Source organism: Balearica regulorum, chromosome 5 (assembly GCF_011004875.1).
Source record: "Balearica regulorum gibbericeps isolate bBalReg1 chromosome 5, bBalReg1.pri, whole genome shotgun sequence".
Lineage (NCBI taxonomy): Eukaryota > Metazoa > Chordata > Aves > Gruiformes > Gruidae > Balearica > Balearica regulorum.
Window position 1 is genome coordinate 18,880,838 of NC_046188.1, and position 21,779 is coordinate 18,902,616.

The following is a 21,779-nucleotide window of genomic DNA, read 5'->3' on the forward strand; positions in this document are numbered from 1 at the left end:
GTTGATCAGACAAATACTATCTGTCACTTCAGATTAGCTCTTTGGGTTCTGTCAAATGTTACACTTTCATTGATGCACCCCAGCTGTTTTGTTGCCACTTAAAATCTTGAATCTTATCAAAATATGCTTCCTTTACAGTTTCTGCTGCTAATTTCTGACCTTTGAATCTCCAAGACAGGTTGTAAAACCATGCCCATGTTGGTCACTCTGCTGAAGTTCTCCATGCTTTTATCGTGCCTGATATTAAACTAAGTGGCCTCCTAGGTCTTCAGTTTGGTCTTCTAAAGAAAACCACTGTTGGTGCTGCACATTCTTCCTTCCAGTTCTGTAGGAGTTTTTATATTTTCTTTTAAATGTAGATATAATAACTCCATAAATTTTATGACCATACAATTTGACTGATGTGTAATACAATATTAAATATTTACCAGAGTAAATTCTATTTACTTTATTCCCTCTGTTAACTTACTTCCTTAGTAAAACTTGCCAGCACATCTAGCACTTTTCTCTTGTGAATTCAAGAATGGGCTTCTTTTGTTTATGATTTTTTTTGGCACCTTCTTAATCTACCTCTATTTCTTCCTCTGACTAGATCTCTGCTCGAAAGAAGAAAGTTGCAAAATAATAGGAGGTAAAGGCAAGACTTCTGATGCACTCTGGCTCCAGTGACTGCAGAAGTCCTTTCGTGAATCTAGTCTTTGTGCCTTAATAGTCGAATCTGGTAATTAATGTAAACACACACAAATATATCATAGAATCATAGAATGGTTTGATTTGGAAGGGACCTCACAGATCATCTAGTTCCAACCCCCCTGCTACAGGCAGGGACACCCTCCACTAGACCACATTGCCCAAAGCCTCGTCCAACCTGGTCTTCAGCACTTCCACGTATGGGGCATCCACAACCTCTCTGGGCAACCTGTTCCAGTGCCTCACCACTCTCACAGGAAAGAATTTCTTTCTAACATCTAATCTAAATCCACCCTCCTTCAGCTTAAACCCATTACCCCTTGTCCTGTCACTACACTCCCTGATAAACAGTCCCTCACCAGCTTTCCTGTAGGCCCCCTTCAGGTACTGGAAGGCCGCAATTAGATCTCCCCGGAGCTGCCTTTTCTCCAGGCTGAACAACCCCAACTCTCTCAGCCTGTCCTCATAGGAGAGGTGCTCCATCCCTCTGATCAGCTTCGTGGCCCTCCTCTGGACTCTCTCCAACAGCTTGATGTCTCTCCTGTACTGGGGCCCCCAGAGCTGGAGGCAGTACTCCAGGTGGGGTCTCACAAGAGCGGAGTAGAGGGGCAGGATCACCTCCCTCAACCTGCTGGTCACACTTGTTTTGATGCAGCCCATGACACGGTTGGCTTTCTGGGCTGCAAGCGCACACTGCCGGCTCATGTTGAGCTTCTCATCAACCAATATCCCCAAGTCCTTCTCCTTGGGGCTGCTTTCAATCCATTCCTTGCCCAGCCTGTAGTCGTGCTTGGGATTGCGCTGACCCACATGCAGGACCTTGCACTTGGCCTTGTTGATTTTCATGCAGTTCGCATGGGCCCACCTATCCAGCCTGTCCAGGTCCCTCTGGATGGCATCCCTTCCCTCCAGCATGTTGACCACACCACACAGCACACGTACATGTATGTGGTGTGTTGTGTATATATACACTTACATGAAAGAACATTCTGAGGAGGAGCTGAGGTGGTGGTGTCAAGAGAAGTAGTAAACAGGGTGTGCAGCATCCTAACACTGTAAAGTGGAGTTACCTGCTCTTGTCTTCCCCATACCTGCACTCCTGGCATGCGGTTTTCTTGTTTGATTTTTTCTGGTTCAGTTACTTGTTTGGCTCAGCAGAAAACAAACTACAAAGATGTTACAGCTTTCTGTCCTTTTAGTGAGATGGATTGATTCACTGGAAGGTGTGGTAACGGCTGATGTGGCTGGGAGAAAAGAGGTAGGCCCATGCAAGTGAGAGTAGGAAGATGTGAAGAAGGAAGAATGGTGGAAATGGGAGCTAACACTAAGAGGAGAGAATGGGGAGAAGGAGACCTTCCTCTTTCGGTAGGGAACCATCAGGTAGACTTAGCTACCAGTGGAACTGCAGTCTGGGCAGTAAGTGTTTTCATTTTGAATGCATGAATGCAAGAATTGATGCGTAATTGGGCTGTTTCAAATACTTAGGCTTGTGTAGCTGTAATGGCACACTGAAGATGTTATAAGCCCAAACATCAATCAAGAACCTTCAACATCAAGCAAACGTGATCTTCTGTAGTGAATTGAGATACCTGGGATTTTTCGTACATTCGTCACAACCATCTGACACATCATCACTTGTGCAGAAGACTTAGCATAGTCCATTTGGTCAGACCTTTAATAAAGTTATTGCAGAAAGCCATAGAATTTCAGTCCTTTTAAATCTTATTTTTTTAAAACTCACCTTTGTAGGGCTATATAAATAAATTAGCATGGTGAATGGCATGCTTCAGTATTAGGATGATGTTCTGTTACTGCTAAAGAGTTAATCTCTTGATTTGTCACATTTCTTGCTTTTTGCTTATATAGTAACTTGATTCAATGAAAAATAATTTCTTGTCTTAATACTGTGTAAATTACTCTTAATTGGCTGAAAGTTATTAGCTAGAGTATGTGGATTTAAATAATTGTTATTTTTTTTTGTAAACATGTCAGTCATACCAAAGTTACTGAAATGCTGCTGTTCTGATTGGCATGCATATCAGGAGTTTTGCCTGCCTTTACTCCTTCTCTTTAAAACCAAATACCTTTCTCTTCTTTGCTATTTGAATTCTTGGGAGAAAAACCCCAACTTTAAAACTTACCAATGTACCATTGAGTTTCCAAACATTGCATTTCTTTTTCTATATGTAAATATAGAGAGAAAGAGAGGAGAGAGAACACGCCTTTGGGAAGTGTGCTCAATTCCAAAAGAAATTTCTATTTCATCACTTTGATGAAGTGATCTAGATCTCATTGTTCTTGGTTTTTCTCCCTTTAAAATGTTAATATTTTTTAAATGAGATATAGTAAGCCTCAGTAATGAGGTAATAGGCTAGTATAAGTAACATAGCCTGTTCACTGGCATGGCTCTGGATATGCTTTTCTCTCTTAAATGGGAGAAGTATGAACAATTTAGCCACCAAATTGCAGTGCAGGTGAGGTTTGGTCTAAGCTCACTAAGCAAAAATTTATTCTAATTCCATCCTTAATCTATAAAAGGCAATGTTAAACTAAATATTTGGGGACTTGCTGTTCTCACACTAATAGAGACGATATTATCAAAAATAAGCTGTAAATACAAAGTAAATTAATCTTATCAACCTTTCTGAGGTTAAATTTAAAACTTTTCTTTTGTAGCCTGTTTTGAGTATATCATGATTAGATCTCACTCCCTTTGTTATAAGGAATAGTGTTTGGGTTTTTATCCTAACATCTTTCAAATACAGACTGATTCTCATTGACTAGTTTGTTTCATTCTTTTCTAGGGTTTTTTTTTTTTATGTGTTTGAAAACACAAAGATAAGAAGTATTTAGGGTATGAGGTTTATCTGGACCACTAAAGCCACTGTGTTGTCTGATGCCAAACATGCTTTTTAAAACCAAGAGACTTCTTGGTGGTGGTGGTGACAAATATGTTTGTGCCGAAAGTTTGCTACTGCCGGCCTAAATGCTTATATTTAGGTTTTCTGATCCTGCATTGAAAGTCTGCCCTTACTGTCCCTTAATTTTCTTCCTGCACTTTGCTTATATCATATCTGCAGTTATTGATCTCTCTGTTTAGGAGTGAGCACCTTTGCATAGATGCAGTTAAAATATTTTAATTATTCTAAACAGAAATACTGCCTGAAGTTTTCAAAGGAGCATAAAAGTTGATCTTGCATCAGAATAATTAATTAGGTTCTAACATAAATTGTTGGGGTTTAGGGTGCAAATATGTAGCCACAAGGATGCAAATTAGCCCTAAGGACATCAATCCATGTAGACTTTCAATAGTAGATTGTACCTTTAAATCCTGCTTCTCAGTCTTTGACTTGTATAGTACTACTAAAGAGTTAAGGTATTTTTTTTCCTTGAAGATGTAAAGCAGCAAACATTTTAATTAGTCTTTAAAAGCTAAGAAGATGCAATTCAAAGGGCTTGACTCGAGCATGTTCTGATGGGAGGCAGTGATATAAACACACACATATGTAACTAGCAGTGTCTATCTCTGAGCTCTCTTAGTCATCTCTGAAACTACTGACAATGTGTCAGCTCTGAGTTGCACTTTCATGTACCTTAAAATTCCTTGTCTTGAGAACGGAAGGGATCTCAAAGTCATTTACAGACACTGTGGGACATTGTTTTCTAAGTTAGCCTGACCTTTTGCTCTGGCATTCGATCAGCACGAGTGGAACTGCTAACATGAAGGCACATCGTAGTGAAAAGCAGGTAAAAGTTGTGTGCTTCCTCGGCTAGGTAGGAAAAATCTGTGCCTGAATAGCCGCCACCCTCTTCTCCCCAATGTTACAAACTGTTAACAAATACAGGAAATGTACTTTGCTAAAAGCAGTGCGGTGTGATCTACCATATTGTTCATGGTATATTTTGCTTCATTACTTGTCTCTCAAAGCATTTAACTCAATTTTGGGGTGATTTAGATTGTAGTTTTGAAGTGTAATTTTCTTTTTTAGTATACTTCATGTAGAAGGTGCTTGACAAATTTGTATTGTGTTTGTGTTCACTTGTGCAGTGGATCATTGTTAAATGCTTTATGAAGCAAAAAGTAATTCTGTATTTTAAGGTTGGTTGGTTGGTTTTCTTTGTACAGTCTTACGGCTTTTTCCATGATACAGTAGAACTTCAGTCACAAGTTTCAGTCCCTTGCAGATGCTTATAAAAATGCAATAGGTAACTAATAACAACCTATCATGAAGTTCTTAAGGACTTAAAAGTTGCATACTTTTTTTTTTGTTCTTGTAACACATCAAAAGACATAAACTTTATATGGAAGAAAAAGCTAATTCTTAATATTTCATAAAGATTTAAATTATTGTGATTTGAAGTTCTACTACATAGTGTATGTTTCATCTGTACTGGGAAATTAGTGTTTCAAGCTGACAAGTTCTTGCTCTTTTTGACAATTTTGCAGGGAACAGTTCGGTTTTTTGGCAAGTCTGTCTGTCTGTTTTTTTAAATCTTGTTATGAGGACACATCTGTGACTTTGCAATACAATCCTTGAGAGGAAGCTCCATTCATGGCAAATAAACACTTAGAGCAGAGGGCTTAAAGCTGGGATTCCAGTGGTCTGGTTTTGGCTATCTGAAATATTTGGCACATGGTATTATTGAATGGTATGTATTTTGGCTTTCCAAAGCTGCTGAAGGTATCCAGCTTCCATTGAGTTCAGAGGTTTTAAAATTTGACCTACTGACTTTCTGTGCTTACTTCATTTGTATCTGGAGTTGATGTAATATTAATTAGCTCTTAACAGGCCTGTCTGTATGAAATATATAAAGAAATAAAATCTTTCACAAGATAAATTTTCTTTAATAGGTACTAACTGGTCAACCTGTGGTCAAGCTGTGCTGTAACATATGGACATTTTACAAACAATTATTATTTCTTGTGTGACTGGTGATTATTTCTTTTTAACCAGCTGGGTGGCTTGCTTTGACATAACTTTCAACCTGCTTATACAGGTTTTGTTAGTTGGAAATGCTAGTTCTTCTTAAATGAGCTTTTATATAAAAGTATTTTAGAAGGTGAACTTGTGCTAGTGAAAGATATCTGTCTGTGCTGGAGACTGAAGTTTCTGAAATATGCTGATAATCCTTTATTATATAAAACAGAACAGAGATGACCTCTGTCTGAAGAGTAAAATAGATGAGTAGGTCTCTAGGTAAAGTGATAAGAGTTCTGCAGTTCTATAGCAAGATCTCTTGCATAAAGCACTCTATTTTCAGATATTCTGCAACAAAATTTAAAGAAAGTATCTGTGTAAAAATGCTGACTTTTCTGAATTTGTACATAATTGCAATTCAGAAGATTGGTATTTTAAATATATTTATAAATAAAGACATCAAAATAAAGAAGGCAATTGCAACATCAGCTTTATAGTGCAGTGCAATAGGGCTTTTACTTACAAAAAGCTTGCACAATATGTAATATTTCTTTTCTCTTTTGAGCCTGTTAGGTAAATGTTATGCAACTTAACCATAAAATCACATCTTAAGATAATACAACTATATGTCATAACAGCAATGATTTAAAACAAAACATGCTTTTGATCAAATAATTTTGGTTTGCAACTAAACTTCAAGTAGTGAAATATATGACCTATGTTATGTGTTAAGGTTGCAGAATTCAGTTGTTCAGCTCAGCAAAAAGCCAATCCAGTCCTTCACCAGTTCAAAGACAAACTGTATTAATAAATGCAGTTGAGAATATTTTATAAGTGCAATAAAAAAACAGATAGCTGAGATAACTGACATAGTGATGAGAAAAAGATAAAGCTATAAGACCATTCAAAATAATCTATTGTTTGAGAAGAAAGTTCAGATCTGCTAAAATTGTTAGTATGGCTGATGCCTCCTCTCTGACAGTCTTGAATCTTTTTGCAAAAGCTGTTCAGGCAGCAGAAGTGGAAGAAGCACAGACAAAGAAACTAGAGTTGCAGAAGCCACACCAAAAGCCATCTGGAGTCGAGAACAGAACACTGATCCCCCAGTCCTCTTCTGGCCATGCAGTGCCCTTGTTTTGTGTGCGCTATTTCCTCTCTGAAAGGAGTTTAAAATTTCACAGTATTTTCACTGAGGATTACGAGATTTACTCCTTTTTTATTTCCTTATTTCAAGGTATCAAGAAGCAGCTAAAATGGAATGTTTGGGGTTTTTTTTTTCCAAAGTTTATACTTTAAAGCCTCACGTAATTGAAAATTAAAACCATTGTAGTAGCGAGACAAACTTTGGTTTAGTTTTTTCCCTTTTTGGGGTAGTCATTGCTTATACTTATCCTTGCTTTCTCTTGACCTATCTACTGATCATGAAAATGTTGGGGTTTTGGGGGGGAGTATTTTTGTTTCATTCTGTTTTATCTTTCCAATAAACTGGCAGGGAATGTTGTTATAATAATCAGTGGTGGGCTTCCCAGGTAAATGAATATATATATCTCTATCTCACAGAAAGGCGATGCCAATATGCAGGGGAAAAAAAAAGATAGCATGGATTTTAACAAATTTATCAAGTAATATATTAAGGTGTTACTACATCCAAGTTGGAATACTGTCAAATTCTATGTTTATATGCAGGAACTTGACGAGAGGAGTTGGTAGATTTAGAGAGTTACTAAGAGCTGTTGAAACAAGAACTACACAAAATCTGCGAATGGTAAGTTATATTAAACCACATTCCTATTGCAGCATCTGAATTTTAGTAGGCAATTAAAGCATAAATATAGTGGATGAATTAAGAGACAAATAATCAGATACACAGTATATTGATCAGAATCTATTATCCACCACTTTATAAGGTTACATTTCCTGGCTTAAGTGAATGATTAAAATAAAAAGGAATTTTTGATACCCAGTCTCTCCCCTATTTTTCTTTCCTGTTTGTGGTTATGGGTTAAAACCTGATTGGTCTCTGACTGACCATACTTTCAACCTTAATCATAATTGCCTTATTTGTGCTTTACCATAGTTTCACAAGGGTGTTGTTTCATCTTTTTTAATACAATGGGAGTGAGGACAGAGCGCAATGTCTTTATGTGTGTTCTATTAAGTTGGAAGTTATCAAGTTATCATTTCTTTATTTTTATGATAAAGCCTCTTAAAGGAAAATAACAAAAGTAAAATTATGAAGATTTGTTACTTGTGTTGTCAGAAAATAAAGCTTTACGGAAAGACTGATGTATCTTTTTTGCATCTTTTATATAATATGGGGCAAGGCTTAGATCTTTTGCTCTAAGGCAATGATTTTCAAAAGATCCTATATTAATTTCCTGATACTAGGCCTTTAAAACTTCCAAAGTGGTAATAAGGAAGGTAACTGGTTTCTTAATTCATTTAATAACTGATTCTTAGTAAGGGCAATAAAATTATTAAATAATGGACTTCCAGTGGAGAGGGATAATATTGCAAACTTTAATAGAATAAAAAGATTAAAGGCTTCTTATGCTGTAGGAGTTAAGGTGGAAGATGCAGATCATGTGGTGCTGTCCATGGCTTAAATATTACACATCTGTTGCTGGGAAATACTGCCAATTCTGATGCAAATGTAGATCTTGCATTCTTTCTGTTGCCCTGGTACTAATCTCTAAGTTTTCATCATTGTGATATGTAGTCGTGCAGCTTGTATGCATTATGTATTAAACATTAAAGAGGAGATTAACCAGACACTTAAGGATTATAGGATGACTTCAAAACTTTAAATTAATACTATTTATTTAAATAATATTTATGTAAGTATTTCTATGCTTAAATATATGATACCAAGAATAGGTGGTCAAAATAAACATTTTCACGCTGATCTACAACCTTGTTTCTCTTTCAATTTTACAGACGATAGCAAGGCAACTGGCTGAAATTTTGTTACGAGGCATGTGCGAACAGAGTTACTGGAATCCACTGGAAGATCCTCCCCACCAATCACCCCTAGATGATCCACTACGAAAAGGTTCAAATACGAAGAATTACACGCTCAGTAGAAGACCACGGGTATACACTGGAGAAAAGTATGGCTGAGTTTATACTTCTCTTCTTTCTATAATTGCAATTGTTAGTCAGTGCAGTGGGTAATTTAGTTTATATTTCTGAAAATGTGGAAGGAAATGAGCAATGTGAATGGGAATGTTTCCCATGCTGTGTGTGTATATATTCCCTGAAGAGAACTAGAGAGGCAACATGCTTCTCCAAGCAGAAGTTAGCACTGCATGCATGAGACCTTTTGTTCTCAATTCTCAAAATATATATATTTTTTGTTTTGTTCTAGACTGGGGTATATGGTAGAGACAGTATCTCTTATTACACATGGGATACAAAAGAAAAGATGAACTGGGTGGCAAACCTGAGATTGCACAATTTAAAAGTAGTGTATTGTTTCTAGACCTCTATTTTGCTTTATCATAGGAAGGAGTTAGCAATATGGAGATTAAAATTCATTCCTGAAAGATTATAAAAAAACAAAACATATCTAGCAATTTATCTAGCAGTTTCAAAGGTAGTTTATTTCCCAAGGCAGCTGCCTTTTAATCTTCTTAGTTTAGCTTTGGCATTTCTCCGTGATGCCACCTTTTTGTTGAGTTTTATTCTTTCACTGATTCAGATAAGTGGTATGCTATGGATCATTTTTGTGTAGCGTATCCCATAGTTCATTCAAGAAGAGTATATCTTTTCTTGAAAATGTATGGATTTTTTTCAAAACCGGTCACCATTAGTATTAAATGTGGATAGCCATTTCCTTGAATTTGAACTATTTCTTAAAAGTTAATAGCTTGTTTGCTTGTATCTGATCAAATGAAAAATGGTTTCTAAGCTAAAATTGTTTCCCTTAGACACACTCTGACAGTGCCAAAAATATATATTGACAAAATTTTGCACTTTATTACTGTCCTTGGGTGTAGCTTACCGCCTGAAAGTAACATGCTTGTGTCAAAGCATGCTGGTGAAATCTTAACCATCTGGCACTGTCTTTTTGAATTTATTTTTATGCCATTGATACTAAGTTTGATGTGATGAAACTTTGTTGCATGCTTTTTTTACATAATCTGCAACCTTTGCACTGCTCTACTTGTATTCTACATGCAAGCCCTTGTGGGATCTTGTATTTTGTATATATATATTTAATATAGTCAGCAACTGTTGCTTGCTTCTTTTAATATATGCTGGAAAGCACTGTGAGCCAGTGAACTGAGAAATAGATTGCAGCAGTGGAAATGATAATCTAGCCAAGACTGATTTGCCGTAGCAGGACAGTGCTAAGTAATGCAGAAGATTGAAATTCCATTTAAACTTAAGAAAAAAAATTTACAGAAGCGGTTGTGGAGTCTGGAGAATATCACTGGAGATATTCAAAATCCAGCTGGACATGGCCCTGAGCAACCTGCCAGTTGACCCTGCTTTGAGTGGAGGGGCTGTACTAGACAACCCCCAGACACCCTCTCCAACCTCAGCTATTCTGTGATTCTGTGAAATCCGTGTGATCTGGGAATCTTTTCTGAGGAAACCGTTGTCTGTTCCATATGAAATTTTTGAGCCTTTTTCTGCAAAGACTTTTATATATATATATATTGTTGTCCAGCTGGATTAAAACCCAGGTGTTGTGAGTTTTTTTTATTTTCAGTCTAGTCTGACTATGTCTAGGATATGAAGTCATTAAAAAGCAGTCTTGTGAGCTTTAGGAAAAGATGCAGGCATAGAGTTGAACATTCCAGTTTGCCAAAACAACTACTGTGTTTCTCTGCAAGTACATAATTAACAAACTGTACATGCAGGCAACCTTTTTAGTAAAAACGACATACTTGGTTTGTGAATATGGCTTGATCACTGTACTTGAAAAGTATGCATTTGCTGCCCAAACAGGAGGAAATCTCTTTTATGCAGTCACACGTTTTCTCATTCAAGCTACTTGGTTTCACGCAGCAAATCCTAAAGAACGGTCTGTTCCTTTTTTACAATATATATGCCTTATTAGTTAATATGAAAGCTCTTTTCCATAATGTGACCTTGTTGTTATGTGCAAGAGTCTGCTACTATGGTAGATTGCTTATAGAAGTAGTCCTGCCTTAAATTCAGAAGAGATGTTTTGGTTTAGTGTTCACAGTATCTTTATATTGTAACATAAAATACTGTCATACTGCAGGCATTTGAGTTGTTTAGCTGCATTTATTGCAGATTTCCATTAATGAATGCTTTATAAAGTAGCAAGCCCACATATTTATGGTATCATTATTACTAGCAAGTAGAATGGCCTTTATGTTCAAAGATTTCTAGCAATTCTCCTTCCTTGATCCAGAATACTTACAGCAGGTTTCTCAGGCTGAGTCTTTCAAAGTTATGGTCTTCATTCTCAACTCATCCTTTTGTAGAAACATGCCTCCTGGCAAAAGCGGGGCTTTGTTCAGTGTATTTTTCTTGTTCTTGGGACATGCAAGCAAAGAGTTCTACAATGTCAACAGAGCATGTAATTAAGTCCTTTTCTTTCATCACATCAGAATGATTAATACCAGATCAGATAAAACATGTCTAGCCAAGTATCTCATCTCCAGCAGTGATTGAAAGTAAGTACCTAAGACAATGTATAGCAGGACAGACATGTAGGAAACGTCATCCTAGGTATTCATCTGACCACCAACTGAGTCTGAAATGTACTGGTTTTTTCTGAATGTGTTGCCTGATACATTAAGTAACTGCATTGTGTTCTTTTGAGGGTGGTAAATGTGATTTGGCCAATACCATTTATGATTTTGTAGGTCTCTGTGTTACTGCCTCTTCAGTTTTCTTTATCATCAGTTGAAGAACTGTTAAACTTCTTGGCTTGCCTTTGGTTGGTAGCCATTTCATGCTTCCAGTTGCCCCTTTTGCTCTGCCCTGTTACCTTGGAATTACTTTGCTTATATGCAGGCATCTGTCAGGAGACACAGAAAATATCCAAGTTCAGTCAACTAAATTGAGTTTTTTGCATACACAGGTCACAGTAATTTCTGCATGAAGAGGATCATCACTGTTTGAGACAAACATCAACTTATTTACCAAAATATATTCAAAGTTGTAGGAAAAAATGATGTTTACTTTTGTTTTGATAAGTGGTTTTTTAGTAGTTCTCTTTGGGGCAACTTTCCTTTTTTCTCTGAGAAAGTAATTTCTCCAGCAACTATTTCCAGTCATTATTCTGTTTTCTGGGAGTCATTACCACTCAGGCAGGTTAAATCTACCTTCAGGTTGCTAAATTCTGCATTGAAGACTGGGTATGTAAATGGGGAGCTCTCTGATGCTTCCTCTTCATTCCTCATTCCCTGTCCTGGGTGGTTCTTACTCATGAGTAAGTCTATTTTGAAATTTCTTTGTTATGTAAAAATAAAAATGTCTTCTAAGATTTAGAATACTCTTCAAAATCTCGTGAGCAACTTGCATTGATTAAAAAATAAAAATCCAACAACAAAACAACTGCCTTGGGGTCTTAGCTGCTGGATATTACCACAATACATTCGCAATGTTGCTTTCAAATCACCTGGAGTTCAGATGTGGTTTAGTTTCCATTTCCTTTCAGGCATTTAGTTTACTGCTTAAATTTCTAGTGTATTTTAAAAAGCCCGAAAGATGTTTTAATCTCAGACAAGTTGTGTTTCCCATCTGTAATTTATTGTATTTTAAGCACCCTTGGGACTATAGGAATTGCTTATTAACAATACGAAATTATTTTCTACATTTGAACAGTGAATTGTGGAACTATTGGTCTGAAGCAACAGGAAATAGTACTTGTGCTAATTCAGAAACAGTTTAGAGAAAGAAATCTGAAGAGTTAAACACAGTCACTGGGGTGGGTTTTTGTGCGTGTATGTGAAAGAGAGTATGAATGAATTCCTGCCAGTCATGTACCCAATGCACATTTCTGTTGTCTGTCCACCAGCATAGAAAAGTATTAAGAAAGCATCCAGTGTTCAGGGAAAGCAGTTAAATTGCAAACTAGTCCTATGCAAACCTTCAGTGTTAAGTCATAAGGAAGCGTACTTCATTAAAAACAAATATTTTAACTGCTTGGAAGTAACAGTGGTTATGACAAGCAGGCAGAGATTGCCATGGCTGTATTTAAAAATATTCCCAGCTATTGAATGCATCAGGAAAACAATTCTCAAGCATATCTGCTGCAAGATTAGTAGAAGTATTTATCTACATATTGCCTAAAATACAAAAGTTATCTTGTACTTGTGAGAGTTTCTTGTTGTCGACCTTTGAATCAGTGATGTCAGGTCAGATAGATGAGGTGCCAGAGGCTAGTTAAACTATGGGTACAGTTTTTACAGATGTCAGATTATGTGCAATTTTGGCATATTTGAACGTGTTCAACTCTGACAGCTGTGGTGGTTTTGTTCTCTTAATGTGTTTGGCCGACTTTTCTGAAATGCAAATTTGGAGCATTGCAAAGAAACGCATTTTGACCAATCATTTTTACTATGTAAGTTACTCTCTGTTCTCTTTTCTGGAAATTTTCCAGTTTTTACAATATTCTTACTATATTTGTGTAAGCTACTCTTAAAAGTAATGCTTTCTGCTTAAATAATTAAATTCTCGTTTTGAACAGCATCTTTTGTCCTCAAGAAAATACAGAAGAAGCCTTACTGTTGCTGCTTATTAGTGAATCTATGGTAGGTAAAATAGAGCGAATGTGCGTGTGCTGTATGTGTGTGTGTTTTCCTTGCTGTGTGGGGTTTTTTGTTTGTTTTTAATGAATATAGAACTTTTTTTGTCATGTCTTACTTTATGACTTGTGTTTCATTTTCTGTTAGGAAAGCAGGCAGTTACTTCTGAAACTCAAGCTTCTGTTCCTCTGAGCCAGCAAGATGAGGACTGCAAGTGTTAGAAATAGTTTTTCTCCTTTAGAGGGGCTGAACGTGACCTCCTTCTAACCATAGGCAGGTGAACACAAAGCCAAGTCTTTCATTTGGCATCACTTATCAGTGTGAACCACTGTTACACCAGCTGGTTGCCATTCAGACAGACTCAAAATGTAAGTTATTTTTGTTGTAAAAACCAAATCAAAGGCTACTAGATGAGCATAATAAACATAGCCAAAAAGTATTTTCCATTGTGCGTGAAACCTCAGATGTCACTCAAATTTGTAAATGATTTTTAATGATACTGGCATTCAGCCTTTGCTTTTTTTTTTTTTTATTGTCTTCATTTCCTTGATAGGTGATTCCTTTCAATGGGCTACTTGTGCCTTTTATCAGCCTTTCATATTTGCCTCTGGTATGATTTTACTAGTCATCTTATCAACTGCCACATACTGACATTCTCATACCAGGTCAGTTATATGTTCTCAGATGGCAGAAATGAAAAACTGAAGCTGGGATTTTTGCTGTTTTTCCAACTGGAGAGGTGGAACCTCTAGAATCAGAGGCATCATATAGTAGTCTGTCTCACTGCACATCAATGAGACTTAGTCTTTTAAGTTCTATAGGTGATTCAAATGCTTTCATGCTCTGGCATAATTTCTGTTTTGATACAGTTAAATAGGATCAGAACGTTTTAGTGAACATTGTTCTTTCTGAACTATTTTAAAGTGGCAAACATTTACATTTGTAGTGTGAACTTTCTTCATTCCTGCTGATCCATCTTGCAAGGTTCATGACAGAATCTGTCCCCAGAAAATTAGACTGAGCAAACATTTCCCTATATCGTGTTGGTTTTGCTGCAGTATGTACTTACCGCTGAAAGGTGCCAGAGCAGCTCATGGAGATATAAAAAATTCTGATGTGAACTGTGGTCACGGTGTGAAGTGGAAGCAGTCCCAGTTCTGCAGGATCTGACTACTGATTACTGTATTTGCATGTGTACTTCCCTGCATATCAGCATTAAGAAGCCAAAAAACCAAAAGGACTGCCCTGTTAAGTCTCGTTTTGGGTTACTTAAAACTTTTCCTTTGTGAATTAGATTTGCCCAATTATATCAAATGCTTGTCATTGTAGAGCATGTACCCTTAGCAAGCTTTCAATATTTTGTTTCTTTACAAGTAATTATTGCAAGTTATCTGAGGCAAAAGAGTTTGGTTTGGGGGAGTATAAAATCTTTCACATGACTAACTTACTTTGGCTAAGTCAGTTCAGATTAGTTTTGGAGGGGGGGAAAGGGGAAGATTGAGCATAAAAATATGCATCACTACAGACTTACCCTTCTGAGAGTTGAGAGCTGTTACTTCAGTGCATGCTAACTTTCTAGCTGTAGTAGTTATGAAGTAGTATTGATGTATGATTTTGAAACTAGTATTTGGGAAAGAAATAAGAACAGAAGATTGAGTAATCAGTGGTGTTTTGAGATGGTATTGTGTTATGAAAGTAGTATGATCCCTTCCTTGCATTGTCTGCGAATTAGTAAAAACACAGATAAGGTGTCAAGATTTCTGTCCTTCAAGAACTTATTCAAGTAAATACTGGGAAGCAGAATGAGGATCTGGCATATAAGTAGCATTTTGTTTAAGTAAAAGTAATCAAATCACTGTGTATATACGAGCTTGTTTCAGGGAAATGATGCACTCTAACATAATAACTACTTCTTATTTGGATTAGATCTAGTGCAACATATATCCAGAAAATTGAATCTTGCTAGTGGATTACAAATGCTACTTTTATGTCACCTTGAGTTGCCTTAATTTCTGAATTCAGAAAGGATCCTTTCAGTAAGATTTAAATTGTAATATTTATGAAAGAAATGCTCTGGGAAAGGTAGTTCTGTGCTTTTCAAGTATTCTAATTCTCTTATAGGTACATTTCAGAGTACAAAAGGTCTCTTTTAGCCACATGACTGCTGCTACAGTGTATTGTCATGCCTAATGAGGAAAGTCAGCTGCAACTCTGCCATCACTCTTACTGTAAGACGTCCTTGTATTCTAGCTGCTACATTTGCGAAGTATAGACCAACCTTTCCTTATCTAGGCAGGAATGAGTAGAAAGGTGGGATCTGAAGGACTGACATCTTCACGTTACAGTGCATGTACACGTTGCTGCATGTCAGCTGAGCTGTGGTAACAGAATCACGGAATGATTGAGGTTGGAAGGGACTTCTGGAGGTCATTTTGTCCAATCCCCCTGCTCAAGCAGGGCCATCTGGAGCAGGCTTTCTGTCTTTTGAATATCTCCAAGGAGGAAGACTCCACCACCTCCCTGGGCAACCCATGCCAGTGCTCAGTGACCCTCACAGTAAAAAAAGTGTTTCCTGACATTCAGTGGGAACCTCCTGTGTTTCAGTTTGTGCCCACTGCCTCTGGTCTTGTCACTGGGCACCACTGAAAAGAGCCTGGCTCCCTCTCCTTTGTACCCTCCCATCAAGTATTTGTAGGTTTTGGAGGTTCCCCCGAAAACATTATATTCTCCAGGCTGAAGAGTCCCATCTCTCTTAGCCTTTCCTCATAGAAGAGATACTCCAGTGCCTTATTCATCCTAGTAATCATTTGTTGGACTGTCTCCAGTAGCTCCATATTTCTCTTGCACTGGGGAGCCCAGAACTGGACACAGTACTGCAGATACAGCTCACCAGTGCTGAACAGAGGGGAAGGATTGCCTCCCTTGACCAGCAGGCAGCACTCCTGCTCATGCAGCCCAGGATACCACTAGCCTTCTTTCTAGCAAGGAACATTGCTGGTTCGTGTTCAACATGGTGTCCACCAGAACCATCCCCCCAGGTCCTTTTCTGCCAAGCTGCTTTCCAGCTGGGTGACGCCCAGCATGTACTGGTGCTTGGGGTTGTTCCTTCCCAGGTGCTGGACTTTGTACTTTCAAGTCTTTGTTGAAGCCTTTGATGAGGATCCTGCCAGCTCATTCCTCCAGCCTGTTGAGGTCCCTCTGGATGGCAGCACAGCCTTGTGGTGTGTCAGCTCCTCCTCCTGGTTCTGTATCATCAGCAGACTTGCTGAGGGTATGCTTTGCCCCATCATCCAGATCATCAATGAAGATTTTGAACAGGATCAGGCCCAATATCAATCTCTGGGCTACACCAGTAGTAACTGGCCTTCAACTAGACTGCATTTCACTGATCACCACCTCCTGGGCTCAGCCTTCTGTGTTATTCTTAGCCAATGTTATATGGCTGAGCATATCCTTTCTTCCACTGTGGGTGAACTAAGTTATGCTGCTTGCATTTGCCTCAGGTGTAAGGTGTGTATAGGGTAAGTGTGGCCAGCTGACACGTTGCAGTTTAACTAATTATTGCTTTATTGTGTCCGAGACCATGGCAGTTCTGAAACACTGAGCACATGAGTTTGTACATACAGTCTGTTTTATAATTATGCAGAAAATGATTGTTCAAATATATACAATATCTTTAATACTTACAAGGCATCGTTTCCTATAATACTGCTTTGGCATTGTCAGCCATTTTTTCACAAGAAGTGCTAGTTCATAGCTTTTTCTGTACTTGCAAGGAATTGAGTCAAACAGTGATTAAATATGGAGTTAAAAAGGAAGAAGTTCTTGAAGCTGACTAAATATTTATGCAGTGTAGAAAGGGAAAGCCAAAGACTTCTTGATCAAAAGAAAGCAAAATGTCTGTTTTGGGGTGTGTGTGCGGGGGTGTGTGTTTTCAAACCAAGCTGTGGATTATTGAGTTGATAATTCCTGAAATGTCTGTGCATTTTACGCTCCATGTATCTCTTTGAAAATTTCTTTCAGTATTTAATTATTCTGATTTTAAAGATGTATTGAGTATGTTCAGAGCTTAAAATGTTATCCTGTTAAAGCAGAGAAACAATTTATTATCCCTTTCTATGTGTCATTCCTCATCTCTGAAAAAGGGGGTAATAAGCTACCCATTAAAATTGAGTGTATTTAGGTAAATGTATTTAGGGTGTCATGCTCTGTGTAATTAAAAAAAATAGAAAAGGGAGGAGGAGGAGAGAGAAGGATCTTTAACTTCTGACTTCAGACTACCAGATATACTAACATTTGTACCAATGGGAATATTAAACATCCAGAAATCTAGAAATAGATAAGATACCAAGATGAGGTGTTTTCAGAGGCTTAATCTTATAGTGGGAGAAGTACTGGTTAGTTCAATATAGGTAGTCTTAGCTAGTGGGAGACCTGAATTTTCTCCTTTGCTCTTTAACAAGATTTCTCTGTGAACACGGTTGATTCATTTAATCCAGTTCTAGCTCAGCTTTCTTCCTTCTCAAAAGGAAAAGTGTAATTAAGGAATTAGGTTGGCAATGTGCCTCTCACAAAACAGGATTGAAAGTACAAAGCCTTAGTGCAAACGTGGCCTGATTCCAAACCTGTTCTCAGAACCAGGGGCAGTTCTCACTTCTCGCTAGTACCTCCTGAAGGTGACTCTGTGGTTATCCTGGGCAGGTTACCACTCACAGGCAAGAGGATAGTGTCATAACATTATGAAGAGTAAAGAAACCGATTGCCTTATTTTACAAAAGCTGGAATAGAGGATTTGAAGATCCTTCTAATATTTTTTTACTAGCATACAAAAAATAAAATAAAATTTTAAAAGAGGAATATACATTATGTTAAAAAAACCCACCCTTATTTGGTTTCTGAGAACTCTTCAATAATTTTAAATACATTGCCTGATTTATTTAATTAGAATCAAGTAATTAAAAATAGTTCCATATGGAAACATAAATCTTGCCACTAATGTGTAAAACTGGTGATTCTTGCTATCTGTAAATTAGTAGCAAATGCTATCTCTCTGTATCACCTCCTGACTGTCAGTCTGAATGGAACGGTAGTTACTTGAGCAAAAATATAGGTTGGATTACAATGGCTGACTTTGTTTCTTTTGTCATGGTATGTTTCAGGCCAACCGTGATGCTGTACTGAGCAGAATACCAGAACACAAAAACGATCGTATCATCAGTTTGCAAAGTGCATCTGTAGTCTATGATTTGCTTACTATAGCCTTGGGAAGAAGAGGCCAATATGAAATGCTCTCAGAGGTTTGTCAATAATAGTGAATATTCAACTGTGTCTTCGTTGCTTATTTCTGTTAATAGTGTTAATTGTGGTAGTACTTAAGGGCTAAACAAATATAGGACATTGTCATTCTAACTACTGTATGAATACAATAGGTAATTTCCACCCCAAAAAGTTTACTTTCTAAATTTATACAAGTGACTTGAGGTGGTCAAGCACAGAAATTGTGTGAAAAGTGTGGTAGATGTTTAATGGCACAAAAATTTACATGTTTTTTAGGCGGGGAGGCATGGATCTATTTAAAAGGATGCACATTAAATGGAGACAGCAGGAAGGAATGGCAAAGGATAAAAGCTGTTGTGGATATAAATGGTAGACATAAATACCTAGAAAAAGGATTTGTGATGTTTTATTTCAAAAGAAAACTTGCTTTTACACCTCATACTATCTGGAGTGCTCCAACATCCTTGTAGTTTGTAAAATGGCTTTGAAGTTAATAAAACAGAAATGTATTACTTTTTCAGGTCTGTAGGAAATTGTGTTCTCTATTTCAAATGTCTTGTGTTTGATTATGCAGCTTGCATGTGTTCTGTTAGATTGTGGTGACTTACTTCTTCAGGAAATTTTCAAGTATTGTTAACAGTTTTATACCTGAGAAACAACTACAGCTCGCTGGGCAGAGCAGATCTTTCTGCTGCTCAAAACAGTACTCACCCAGCAGCAGGGTACTGTTGTTGACCATGATTTATTATTGATATCCAGAAGGAATACTTCAGCATGCGTGGTAGGGAGGCTTATCCAGGGATTGATTTGCTGAGAAATGGTTTCTTGCTACCATAATAGAGGACTTACATGAAAATAAAAATGAAAAAAACACCCCAGTTGTTCTCTGGTATCTGCATCTCCAGTGATGTTAAGCTCTGAATTTGGGTATTTTTCTTGTTGAATGTACTTCATAGCTGCAAGTTGGGCATACAAGTAAGTTTTAATCAGTACAATAGAAAGTCTTTCACAGCACCGAGGAGTATGAAAGCTCATACAGGTCTGTCATTGTACAGCATAATCTAATCAGGAATATTTCCATTTACTTGTCACTACAGCCACTATCACTTTCATGGAGTTTTAGGTCATTGCACCAAAGCTGCAAGAATTGATTCTCCATATATTTTAGTCTAGAACTTTTTAAAGGATGGACATCGACAAGTACAGTAAAAAAAAAAAACTTGAAAAGGTAACTCTGATTTATTTTTTCTTTAAGGATCTAAGCAACTAGGCAGGTGTAGTGTAGCCCTGGCTTCCAATTCTGATTCTTTTATTTTGTCTGTGGTGTCGGTTTTTTGTTGTAGGTTTTTTGTCTCTTTTTAAATGTTAAACCACTATTATATTAATGGGAACATCACAGGTTTCTGGGATTCCTCCACTGTCTCCTCTGGGACACTTTGAGTAGTATTTATGTCACAATAGACACAACTTCTTGTTTGCAATTCTTCTTGCCTTTCTTAATAGAGGAGTTTTTTGGCTTCACCAGGAAAGCCGGAGGTATCTCTGTTCTTAGCCATGTATCTTGAAGTCTAGGACATTACCCTGAAGGGTAGGAGGAAAGTCTTATAGTCCACTCACATGGAGAAGAGAAGAGAGCTTGCATCCCTCACTGCTTGTGTGATTGGTTTTGCCCCTGTAGCTGACAGACGAGTACCACTTACTGTTCCTTTTCTTTCTGTGCTTTGAGCACAGTTGAATGTTCTAGCTAATGAAGATGTTTTAACTCAACTTAGACCTTTGATTTCAGTGCCTTTTAGAAGTTGCTTGTGCTGATGGTGACCTTGGTTACAGACAAAAGCAGAACCACAAGTATCTGGAAAGTTATAGAGCCTCCGTGTTTGACCAACTGCTTAGCGGAGGGTTTTTAGCCGCTGTCTTGGGCTTTGACACGTGAAGTTTACCTAAGGCTTGTTTTAAGGTCTTTTCTTGTTCTTTTTTAATCTGCGTCTAGCATCTTTAGTTACATTCCATCAAAATTGTATGTATATTCTTTTAAAATGCTCTCTTTGAAAAATAGAAAATAATTCTTGTATGTTAGAAAAATACTTTTCAATGCAGAATAATTAAAATGTATTATATGTCCATGAAGTACCTATTCTGAACATGAAAAAAATCATCTTATGAAGACCTAGTATAATAGACAATACTTATTTTAGTGTACAGATACTCTAGATACACAGCTGCAGCTGGAGCTTAGCAGGAAATGGTTAGAAGATCTTACTTGTTCCAGTGCTTGTCATCCAAAGCACAGCAGAAAACATAGACTTTAAGAAGCTCTTAACTGTTTAGTGAGTGGTTAGAGGATATCTGCCCTCAAATCCTGAAGCCCATAGTCTGAAACTTTTATATTTATTAAAGTATAGCAATAAACACAAAGTCAGAATTGTAAAAACTTTCCATTCAGTTATGTAATAGTCATATAATTTTTTGCTGGCTTCATTCTCTATGAGCTAATTATGGTTGTAGCTTCAAGTCAGAAAGCACCATTATTCTGTCTGTGGAAATGGTATTCACCCACCAGTTCCAGTATCTTGTTATCATCTTCTGGTTTAGCTGTAGCTAATTACTTTCAGAAATAGTTGTGTTAGTTGCTGCACGGAGCTGTCGGTCAGTAATGACACGGTTGAGAGCCTCTGGGTAAGGATTAAGGGACAAGCAAATAAGGGGGATGTCGTTGTGGGAGTCTACTATAGACCACCCAGCCAGGACAACGCCACCGATGAATTATTCTTTAAGGAACTAAGAGAGGCCTCTAGATCAACTGCTCTTGTCCTTATGGGGGACTTCAACTTGCCAGATGTCAACTGGGAACACCACACAGCTGATACCAGCAGATCCAGGAGTTTCCTGAAACACCTCGATAATAACTTCCTGGTACAGGTATTAAAGGAACCAGCGAGGAAAGGTGCCCTCCTAGATCTGTTACTCGTGAACAGAGAAGTCTTGTGGGGGAAGTGGTGATTGGTGGCCGTCTTCACCATAGTGACCATGAAGTGGTAGAATTTAAAATCTTTGGTGATAGGAGGAGAACTGCCACCAAAACTTCAACCCTGGATATGGGGAGAGCAGACTTCAGGCTGCTCAGGGAACTAATCAGTCAGGTCCCCTGGGAAACTGCTTT

At 37.6% G+C, this 21,779-nt stretch overlaps 1 protein-coding gene across 6 annotated transcripts in view; it reads left to right on the forward strand.

Moving 5' to 3' along the window:
- Positions 1–21,779, forward strand: part of TTC7B (tetratricopeptide repeat domain 7B) — a 161,125-nt gene that overhangs the window by 49,512 nt on the left and 89,834 nt on the right. For all 6 annotated transcript variants that reach the window (XM_075753709.1, XM_075753712.1, XM_075753713.1 and 3 more), the window contains 4 exons: positions 7,296–7,374; positions 8,547–8,719; positions 13,285–13,348; positions 18,502–18,639. In XM_075753709.1, the coding sequence (XP_075609824.1) occupies positions 7,296–7,374; positions 8,547–8,719; positions 13,285–13,348; positions 18,502–18,639 (454 nt within the window). The remainder of the gene's footprint in view (positions 1–7,295; positions 7,375–8,546; positions 8,720–13,284; positions 13,349–18,501; positions 18,640–21,779) is intronic.